The sequence below is a fragment of the Gavialis gangeticus genome, unplaced genomic scaffold (assembly GCF_001723915.1).
Source record: "Gavialis gangeticus isolate Ggan-Ray unplaced genomic scaffold, GavGan_comp1, whole genome shotgun sequence".
Classification (NCBI taxonomy): Eukaryota; Metazoa; Chordata; order Crocodylia; family Gavialidae; genus Gavialis; species Gavialis gangeticus.
Window position 1 is genome coordinate 140,561,311 of NW_017729032.1, and position 10,578 is coordinate 140,571,888.

At 38.5% G+C, this 10,578-nt stretch overlaps 1 protein-coding gene and 1 long non-coding RNA gene across 3 annotated transcripts in view; both read right to left on the minus strand.

The window, feature by feature from the left end:
• Positions 1–1,017: 1,017 nt before the first annotated feature.
• The window catches only part of TUBGCP3 (tubulin gamma complex associated protein 3), a 116,640-nt gene continuing 107,079 nt past the window's right edge, over positions 1,018–10,578 (minus strand). For both annotated transcript variants that reach the window (XM_019524888.1, XM_019524887.1), the window contains 5 exons: positions 7,433–7,521; positions 6,609–6,740; positions 5,112–5,252; positions 4,263–4,379; positions 1,018–2,184 (listed from right to left, as the gene is read on the minus strand). In XM_019524888.1, coding sequence (XP_019380433.1) covers positions 2,026–2,184; positions 4,263–4,379; positions 5,112–5,252; positions 6,609–6,740; positions 7,433–7,521 — 638 coding nt within the window. In that variant the 3' untranslated portion in view covers positions 1,018–2,025. The remainder of the gene's footprint in view (positions 2,185–4,262; positions 4,380–5,111; positions 5,253–6,608; positions 6,741–7,432; positions 7,522–10,578) is intronic.
• The window catches only part of LOC109302926, a 23,748-nt gene continuing 21,219 nt past the window's right edge, over positions 8,050–10,578 (minus strand). Inside the window, exon 3 of the long non-coding RNA XR_002098965.1 lies at positions 8,050–8,452. This is a non-coding gene — a long non-coding RNA (uncharacterized LOC109302926). The remainder of the gene's footprint in view (positions 8,453–10,578) is intronic.

Genomic DNA, 10,578 nt, shown 5'->3' on the forward strand with positions numbered 1-10,578 from the left:
GCTTCTAAGAATAGGTTTATATTTAAAACAAAAGTCACAAAATTCTTGGGAAAAAATAAAAACTTTCAGGTTTGGGGATATAGAGACTTCACATTATAGGGGTTACAAAGAAAGTCTCTCTAAGGCTAGGTTAATAATGAGAATAGTTAGGGCACAGCTTTCTTCCCTGTGGCTTGACCTTGAAGGCTACCCTAACCTAAACAGATTTTAAAGGATGCACGAGAACAGTATCTTACACTCAACCCACCCTACTCATAGTACGGCATATTATATTGCAGGTGGGAGGGAGAGGTACAAACACTTCTTTGCCTCGCATAGAATTCACAAAATCCTGTTCAACATTGTTTCAAGTTGCTCACATCCGAATAAATCCATTGTTTCCCTGTTGACTGCTTGTCTCTTGCAGCTACATGTGCCATTTCATAAATAAACTCATTATTCCAGCTAAACTATGCTCATGTTGTGAATCAAAACCAAGAATATTTAAAAACTTTGTCGTCTTTGGAAGTTGAGCATCCAAGGTACCTTTGATTAGTACCATGTTTCTCTTGGCTGGTGATGACTACAATGCATAATACCACCACTGCCAATGAAGTAGAATGAATTTTTAAACTTGAATTCCAATGTTTTAAACTAGCCAAAGCTCTGGGTTGACCGAGTGTTCTCCATCAATTCACTTACCTTAATCCACAGTCATTTAATGCTGCAGTGTTAATATGTGTGTTAGTTATTTATTATTTGTTTGTTGGTTACCTCCCAGAAGATGGAGGAAGTGGAATGATGTGGGAGGGGTTTGCTCTGTTCTAGTACTTTGATGATATGGCTAAATTTACATTATGGAGTTGGGTGTTGAGCTCTTACGGCAACTGTTCATTATGCAAGTTTATACAACTGTAATGGTCATTGATGTTAATGTAAGAAGTGTGGTATAGATAGGAATTTTACAATTAAAAAAGACCCCTTTTCCAGCCTTTCCAAAAAAGTGCTACTTTTCTGTTAAAAAAAGTAAACAAAAAGTATTTGAAAGATAATTGTGTTTTATTTTTCTAAACTTGTGGAACATAAATGGATACTTAAATGACTTGATATAATGACATCTTTACAAAAAAGATTTCCCCCTAACATCTGGACAACAATATATAAATATTTACAGTGGAAAAATAGGCAGGAAGGAGAAATAAAGTGGTTTTCATTATCCAAGTCAATTTCTTTCTAATACATCAGATTTAGAACACAAAATACTTCATTTACTTCTATCCATATTTACACATTCCTTTACTTGACAGTACTGAGGCTTTAACATCAATTTTTAGGACATTTTATTATGTAATGTGTGTCTCCTGTTATGTTTCTATAACTTACTTTTGTATTGTTGTTCTACAGCTTGCCTGGAATAATAAATCAAATTTTGGAAAATGTTAACCTTGAAGAGAAAAATAATTTAAAAATGTATGCAAGTTAATGTACCAGGATACAAAGTTTCTCACACAGTCAAATACAATCACAACACTGAAAATCAGTATAATAAAGTGTTTTATATATTTTTAAATAAGGTCATTAGGTCTGGATCCAAATCTGTTGGCTTTAACAAAAGTGATTTCCAAGTAGGACAAATACGTATATAGAAAAAATAACGCCCTCTTCTTTTGTTAAAAAGGAAACAGTGCCTTCTAAAACAAAGTAAGATGTGGTTTCCTGGACATAATATAAGTTACAGTGGAAAGAGCTTTAAAAGCCCCAAATAAAATATGACATTCATTAAAAAAGGATGATTTAACAAATCAACTGGAACAGTTTAAACCAGCCCATTTAGTTTTGTAATATTACAAACATCAATGTTAAAAAAAGGCTTTTTTTTTTTTTGCTTTCTGCCAGTGCTACATAATCACAACCAAAAACATTGCTTGCAAAAATGGTAGACACTTATCACATGCCATTTGGTTTTAGTAAGTAGACACTGATTGCCTTGTCCAAGAACAGGGTTAATATTCTTCAGAAATCCAGGTATAGCTGTTAAAAAGTACTTCACATATGTGAGCTGCGTCTCCCTCTAGTGCCCAAAGATATACGAAGCCTTGGTTCTCTTGCTTTATAATGTTCATTGAAGTCCAATCTAAAGCTAAGAAATCGAAGGCTTTCATCAGAACTGGTTGTCAGTAAGACCAAAAACTGCTGTACAATGCCCTGAACAAGAGAGAGAAAAATAAGCGATTTGTTAGAACACGTCCCTACAAATTAAGAATTTAAAATCACAGCACCATACTAAAAGGGCAAGCACACTCCTCAAGAATTTGCAAGTCAGATAACTAGTTTTACACTTCTGTGAAATCCAGCTACAAATCCTATAGCTACATGCAACTAGACTCCATCACATAAGATTAAAAAGAAAGTCAAAAGCAAAACAAACAAACAAAAAATCCAAGACAACTTCTTAGAGTACAGACAAGTTACCCTGGTTTGGTTAAGTTATATAGTATTCAACAAATAAGGGTCCATGGAATGGGTAGGGGACTTGCTAGAAGTTCTCTGCTAAGTTTCCCGAAGTTTTCATCTGCACTGGGCAGAACTTTCTAAACAAAGAGGTACAATTAACTGTTTGGTCAGCCCAACCCTGGAATAGCCCAGCTGCATGCATAGTTTTTACATACCTGGGACACTAAGACCATGGGATCAGGAAATCTCACCCTATCCCTGGGTCCAAGGCCTAGGATGTCTAAAAAGTGCAGGTTCAGCCCAGCTCTCCTCAATGCAGCATTTTACATGCCTTGCCCTACAACCCAGAATCAGGGGGCTCAAGGGAATGGGGGGCTGCAGGGCAAGACAGGAAAAGCTGCTGGGATGAGGGTTGACAGGTTCCCAGTGGCTGGATTGCCTTGGATCTCCATTATGGAGTTCTCCTGGCAACCAATGTTTAGCATCAGAACCAGGATTATCCTGGTCCCAATGCCAAACCCCATCCTCATGCGGATGCTGACAATCAGCCGATTGTCAACAATCGGCATGGGATACTATGTGTTCAATTTATGACATTCAATTTAGGACACCATAAAAACAAAGTCACAAAGATACTCCACACGTTTTGTGGAATACCTTTGTGGCTGGTTCGCCACTTTATGGCACCAATCAGCTGAACACTGCTAATGAGTTAAAGGCACCATAAACAGTCATTGCACCATGACTGTGTGCCAGCCGACTAGACCACGCTCTTAATGATCCTTGCTTCATTCAGGGTCAAAGTTGAGGCATTTTAGCTTATTTATATAAACAGCTACAGGCTCAAACACGAGTTACAGCATAACAGTCACTGTGGGCTCCTATACATGTGCAGGTTGGGAATCCAGCATGTCAGAGCAGACTCGATTACTTGAGTCTGCTGGATCATGGAAATTAACATGCTCCAGCAGACTGTAGTGTTATGTACAACACTGTCCTTGTGTTGAAGTGGCGCCTGGGTACTTTGAACTAAAGCCATTTTTCAGCATGGGGATGTTGATGCATGAGGCCCAGGTACTTTTCATTGGTGCTAATTAAAGCCCCTCCCACATATCTCCCAGAGCATGTGTAAAAATGCCCTGTGCATTTCTGAGCAGCAACACCTCCCCCTTCTTGTGCTCAAGTCCTAAGTGCCTCCTTGACCTGTTGCAGCCCAGTGCTGCTTCACATGGGCAGTTCTGCCCAGCACACATGGAAGCCTGGGGGTATTTAGAAGACAACTTCTTGTCAGTCTTTCTACAGTAGTTGTTTCTGCATGCCCTCACTTAGCAATTTTTCTAACATTTAGGGGCATTGAAATAACTAGCGAGTGAGCAGCTATTTAAATCATTTTACAGAAATTGTCCTAATTTGCAAAAAAATAAAATGCATGGAATGCAAATGGGATTACATTGGTTAAGATTAATTTTTAAAAAAGAAACACTAGATCCATTTGTAAAGAAGATATGAAATTTAACAAGAGACTATCACACACTGTTATACAAACAAGTACTCTCTCAATGCTCAGAGTGAACTACTGGTAGTAAACAGTAGCTCCCTATGATCAATCAATTGTTCTAGGAGTTGATGCTTACAGTGGAGCTCACACTTGTGTACTGAGGATTAGCCACCACCCCTTTTTTTAAAAAACAAGAAGAAATAGTAATTGAATATGGAGTGATAGACAAGCATCAATAACATTGTAGCTAGTTTTGATCCACATAAATGAAAGTAGATGTGAAAGTGGCGAGTTAATTTTTCAATTAAAATTGTACAAATCTGCAGGGTACCTGGTAGAAATGTGTGAGTATTCTCAGCTGTGAACACATTTTTGGTATTGATTCTTGAAATTCTTTAATCCGTTTATTCTCTTCTTCCTCTTCTGCTGCCGTTACTCCCCACTCACCCTATGAAACAAGGGGAGATGTTATTTATGATAAACTAATGCGTTCTGCTGTCATAGGCACTATAATCCTATGTTCACACAAGGAAATTCAATATAATCTGCATATTAAGCTTTTATTTGGGACTATTAATTTACCTCACAATGGTTATAGAGTAAACAAAGGTTTTAAAAGTGGTGTTAATGACGATTCCCATTAGATGACAAGTTATGAGATACCTAGCAAGGATGGCTTTATAAAACTCAGATAACCAGATAAGAATTCCATAATGTTTGCTTTGTTTAGAAATACGTTGACTCCTTTCTACTGCTACCTCTTCCAAATACAACCATATGGGGTCAAGGAAGAGGACCTGAGTTTCAGAAATAACATTTCCTGCGAGGGGCTTATTAGAGCCTTACAAATTCCAATCTTCACACTAAAACAGTGAAAAATTTAAAATTTGCCTTTAATATACCTTGCAAGATATATTTATCAACACTATGGAGAGAAATGACCATAAAAGGTTATTTAGAAGGTATAGTGGATTTTGCTTGCATTTCTTCTCTCTTGCTGCTTAGGTACATGACAGCTGCTGGGTTTTACTTTTGCTCTGGCCTTTTTTTTCTTTTTTTAAAGTTTCAAAGACAAACATATTTAAAAAAATGAAACGGAGGTTTTTTATAAATTGAAATATATATTGCTCTTCCACCCATCTCAAGTAACTGCTACAATCCACTGCCAACCTTACCGTACCTCGAGTTCACGCTGCTTCTTTTTCTCTTCAAATTGCAACCTTAGTTGCAGCTCCTCCAAAGCAGCTCTGTACATTGTATCTTGAGCATTCTGAAGTTCAATGATTTGATCAAATACAGCTCGAAGCTGGTTGAGAAGTACCTGTGAGAAGGTTCATAAACAAGGATAACGCAACGAAATGGAACTGTATAAAATGCTATTACTATATTTCTTGATATTTACCAGAAACATATCAATACACTTGGAGTTACAGGCACACAGAAGGTCCAGGTTCAGGCATAACATTAATATGCTGCTTACTAAGATCAAAATAAACCAACCTGTTTTGATGCAATTGCAATACACCTTAATGTACCTGCATGGCCACTCCAACTGCAAGCAAAAGGAACCCAATATTCTCACTGATGATTATCCCCAGAGTTGAGATGGGAAGAGGGGAAGTAGAATAAAACAGGTGGGCTATAATCCCTCCACAGGCCCAAAATAATAAGGTTGCTCCTCAAACGCGTTGGAGGAAGGCACTGTTTTGCAGTCCCTCCTAAATCTCCCACAAGATTCTATTTAATTTTTACCAGGTAGGAGCAGCTGTGTGGTTGAGTGAAAGAACTTCATTTCTAACAATAAGGGTTTTGCTCTGGAATTGCCTTTCCCCAATTCAAAAAGGAGTTTTTGTGGCTAATTGGACCATCCAAGAAATAGTAATTATTTGTATTACAGTAGTTCCTGGAGGCCCCCAGTGTGTTAAGTGCTACAGAAAATCCACCCCAATGTGCCTGCAATTTGATCAAGCAGCAAATGTAGGTGGGTTGAACAGTTGGAGTGAACAAGGGAGAAGAGAGGAGGGATGTGGTCATAAGAACACACTCTTACACAGATCAGAAAGTATGAAAATTTTACAATCTCTACTTGCCATTTACTGAGCATTTACCTGCTGGTAGTTTCCCATGAGCATCATGGTAAAACTGATTCTTCAGGAGATATTTGAAGGGGGGGCATCAATCTAATCTGGAGAGGACATGTCACACATAGGGTGACTTAGAAGACTGTGAATATTCTTGTTGGAGACAAATGTGCAACAGAATCTGGCATCAGTACACAGGGAAATGATACAGGTGTAATCAGTGATACAGAAAGGGTAGGGGCAAGGTGTACACTTTTGATAAGCCAAAATTGAAAGTGGAGAGCAAAACATCTTGGAGATGAGGAATAAAAGAACAGACTAAGATGCACAGGAAAACAGACAGACACATTTAGAATGGAGTGACAGGTTTGAGTCATCAGCCAAGAGCTGGCAGGTAAACTCACATGAATGAAGCAAATCACTTGCAGAAAGGGGTAGCTAAATAAGACTGAGTGTAGGGACTTTGCTCAACACGTGGCACAATACGGCCTTGCTACCAGTGGGAGAGCTTCCAAGTGCTCAATAATATATTAGCTCAATCGTTTAAGTATAAGCTAGAATCAAAGCTGCATTTTTATACAAAAGAAAAGGCTTACTCTGGAGTCACTGTCTAACAAACAGCGAGTGATGATTGTGTCCAAGAAAACTTCATGAGCAGCGATGATGTGATCCAAGTCTTGTGCTTGCTGGACCTTATTCCAGAGCTCATCCCACGAACATTCAAGTATCTGGGGACAATAATTCAGGATTGGGCTATTTTTATGTACTAGATTACATACTTTCAAGATTTGACAAGTAACATCTTGGGAATTATATACAGGCAGTCCTCGACTTACAACATTTTAAGTTACAAAGTTTCACACTTATGTTTATAAATTGATGCCCTGTTTCAACTTTGACGTCAGTTTCAATTTTACAATGCTTGATCCGATACACCACCAGCAAACAAGTTCGCTGCGTCACTCATCTGCCTGGAGAACATCTGCCAAACTTCCTTGGACACTTTCTTTAAGAAGGTCAACAAGACTCCAGAAAAGCCTGCAGCCAAGACTCCAGCCAAGAACCCTTCAAAAAAATCCAACCAAGAGCCCTTCAAAAAGTCCAGCAAAGTTGCCTCAAAAAAGTCCTTCCAATTCAGTATGATTGCTATTTACAATATAAATACATTAATGTAGCTATTACTCATCTATAAATTGACCGGAGTACACAATACTGGGGTATTTTTTTTTTTTTTTTAGTGACAATAGGGTATCAGGCCTTGGTTTGGGAACCAATCCCCCATTTACAACATTTTTTTAATAAGATAATTGGTTCCCAGTTACATTTTGACTTAAATCATGGTTTTCAGGAATCAATTGTCATAAGTCTGAGGACTGCCTGTACAACTACAGTATTAACAAGTTGGATGGAAAACGTGTACCTCAAATGTAATGTAATACTGCATTTGATGAATGAAATGGACCATTTCTGATGCCAGAACGTGACATTGATGCAGCACCCCAGAAAGCTCTGTAACAAAAACAAAAAACAAAATAATTTGTATGTTAAAGAGTGACTAAGACTGACACACTTCAAACCTGAATGTTTCCTTAAAGTACTTCATAGCAATACACTCACTGGTCTTTCACCAAACTTTGATACCAACTAGTAAACGCATGCGTGAAGATTTTTCCATAACATTATAAACCACCGATCTAGCCGTCTGATCAAGTAGCGTTATGTTGGGCAAGGTCACATCTGAACCTTTTTTTTGTTGTTTCCAAGTCCAAAAAGTAGAAGCACAGGTGATATTTCATGCAATTCTGTGGCTTTAAAGTCTTTCAATTCAACTCCTTAATGCCCTGAAAGCACATAATGTTCTCCCTTACAATGTATCTATATATTGTGCACAAAATAGTCACTATTGCTCAGCTATTTCAGGAAGAATAGTCCTAGCTTAGACATCAGTCTGAGGCTCAGGAGATATGGATTCAGTTTCTTTGCTCTGCCAGACATACTTGGGCAAGTCACTTAAAAAACAAAAAACAAAACAAAAAACAAAACAAAAAAAAAAAAACAACTGTTCTAGTTCCCTAGCTGTAAAATGGAGATAAAAGCACTTCTCCATTGCACAAGGGTGTTATGAAGATAAAATTCAGATACTGAAGCACTCATACTACAATAACAGAACAATATACTTATCTTTGACAGGAAAAAATGGCATGTCTTTAAAAACTGCATACTGATCTTGCAAGTACAAATTGCCTTTTTATACTGTTATAAAACCAGATCAAAGATCTGAAGGTCTGACAAACAGCAACGTTCTTTAATCAATGTGTTTGTACAATGACTATCCATAAGCATGTTATGTAACACTAACATATACGATAGGTCAAATAAAAAAAACATCTCTTAAACAATTGGCAGAAAAAGCTTCAAAGTGGACAAATATGACACATTACTTTTTTCCTACGTATTGTTTAAAAAAAAATGTTAGTTCTGTTATGCTGCCCACTTAAAACTATTAAAAAGTACTTAATGAATCATTGTTACATCTCATCTATTTTAGCAATGGTGAATAAAAAAAAAACTGTTAAAAGCAGCACTGACCTTAACCAAGGACTCAGAGCTAGAACCAATTAGCTAGTTTCATAAAAACAGCTACTCAACCACCATTATTCTATACAAACAGTCAAAGGAGAAAGTGTCTGTGTAAGAGGGGAAAGGAGACATGTTTATTTCTTTGTTACAAAATGTATTTTCTGGCTGAAAGATTAATCATTTAAGAAAATCCTGTTGTTGACACTCAGCTCACACAAAAGGGGTAAGAAACACTGATCTAGGATTTTTCCCCAATTTCCACCTTTTTTCATTCGCGGACCCCAAAAAGTTTCAAGTGGAGGCAAGCACCCCTTTGAATAGTAAGTGTGGGTATTCAAATTAGGGCTGCACCAATAAAGGTCATCTTGGCTGATACCAATATCCGATGATTAACCAACTATAATCGGCCAATGCTGATCCGATAACCGATATGTAGAAATAATGCAAGGCATTTTAAACTATTGATACACGCCTCCTGCCTGCTCTGGCCCTCAATGAGGAAGGCAGTGACTGCCTTATTCCCATGCATATTGTCCCCTCACCCATGGCTCCTACCCACAACCCTGCTCCCCATACGACCCATGCTCCCATCCCAAGTGGGTGGGGCAGACCCTTGCACAGACAGCAGTGCCAGATGCGTTTGGAGCTCCAGAACATGCTACTGTCTTAGTGTTCGTGGACCCAGCACAGCCAAGTTCCTGCAGCCACCGGGGAGAAGCTTTTGCAAAACGTCCCTTGTGTGGCACCTTACTCCAACTGTGCACAGACTAAAGTCTCTGCGGCAGCCCCAGCATTCAAGTCCATGCTGTGCGTGCAGCATTGCCATGACAGCAGTAGCAGAAGCCTATAACAAACCCTTTGCTGCTGAGTGCAGCCCCTGTGACTGCTCCCTGGCACCCCTCCCACTTCTGCTGCTCACCAGGACCTGTAGTCTACCATGTGCTGCAACTGGCAGCATGGCACAGGGATCAGACCATGCTCACCAGGGTGCTCTTGGTACACAGCCGTAATTTTCAGCTACGACTAAAAAAGCCAACACGGTATCACTTTTATCAGTGCCAAATCGATATATTGGTGTACCCCTAAATCACACACTTTTGATTGAGAAATCATCTTTTGCAGACTCCTTAAGACAGTCTGTGGGCCTCTAGGAGTTAACAAGGTCAGAGCTTGTTCCACTAGGTCCCAAATACCTTCTGCTGATCATTTGAGGGCCCTGTCTATCTTGTATTTAAAATTGTAGAGCACCAATGTGGAGCTTCATCCACATATTAACAAGACCATTATGAAATGTGCTGGCTTTTTTAGGACTCTCCTGAAGCTCTTATTTAAGGAAGATTCATATTGCCCACATTCATACAATTAAATAACTACTTATTAAGCATCAAGAATGAAACAGATTGGACAAACCTTTGGGGGGGAAAAAAAAAAAGAATGGTAGGGCCAGACAGAAAAATTACTCCAAGGCAAGTAGGGGAGGAATCTTCCTACACTGTGCAGTAACTGTTTTTGTATCTGCCTATCCCACAGTATGAGAACTACCGTACTTACTTGAATAAAAGATAACAAGATGATGCCCCAATAATTAGATTCTATATATGGAAAATTTATGAATTTGGTAGGTCTCTCTTCCTTTTCTGTCAGACCCTGCTCTCCCTGAGCACATGAAAGTGAGGAGCAAATTTTGAAAACAATAACTTCGAAATTAAACACATCTGTAGCCATTCACATATAGAACGTATGGATTTAAGTTCATTCAGAAATGATGCATATTATTTTATTTTATTTTTTTGAAACTGCTGCAAGTTTTAGTATAGGTACTCCATAAATACACTTTTGAGTAGCACTTTGGCAACTAGTTATATGTAGTAGAAACTGTGTGTAATATTAATCCAAAACCAAAAGGCTAATGACCTACCACATAGTTCACTGGACTGGGCCCCAGCAGTCAGTTTCAAGCCACAGTGATACCGCAGTTCAGCTCTG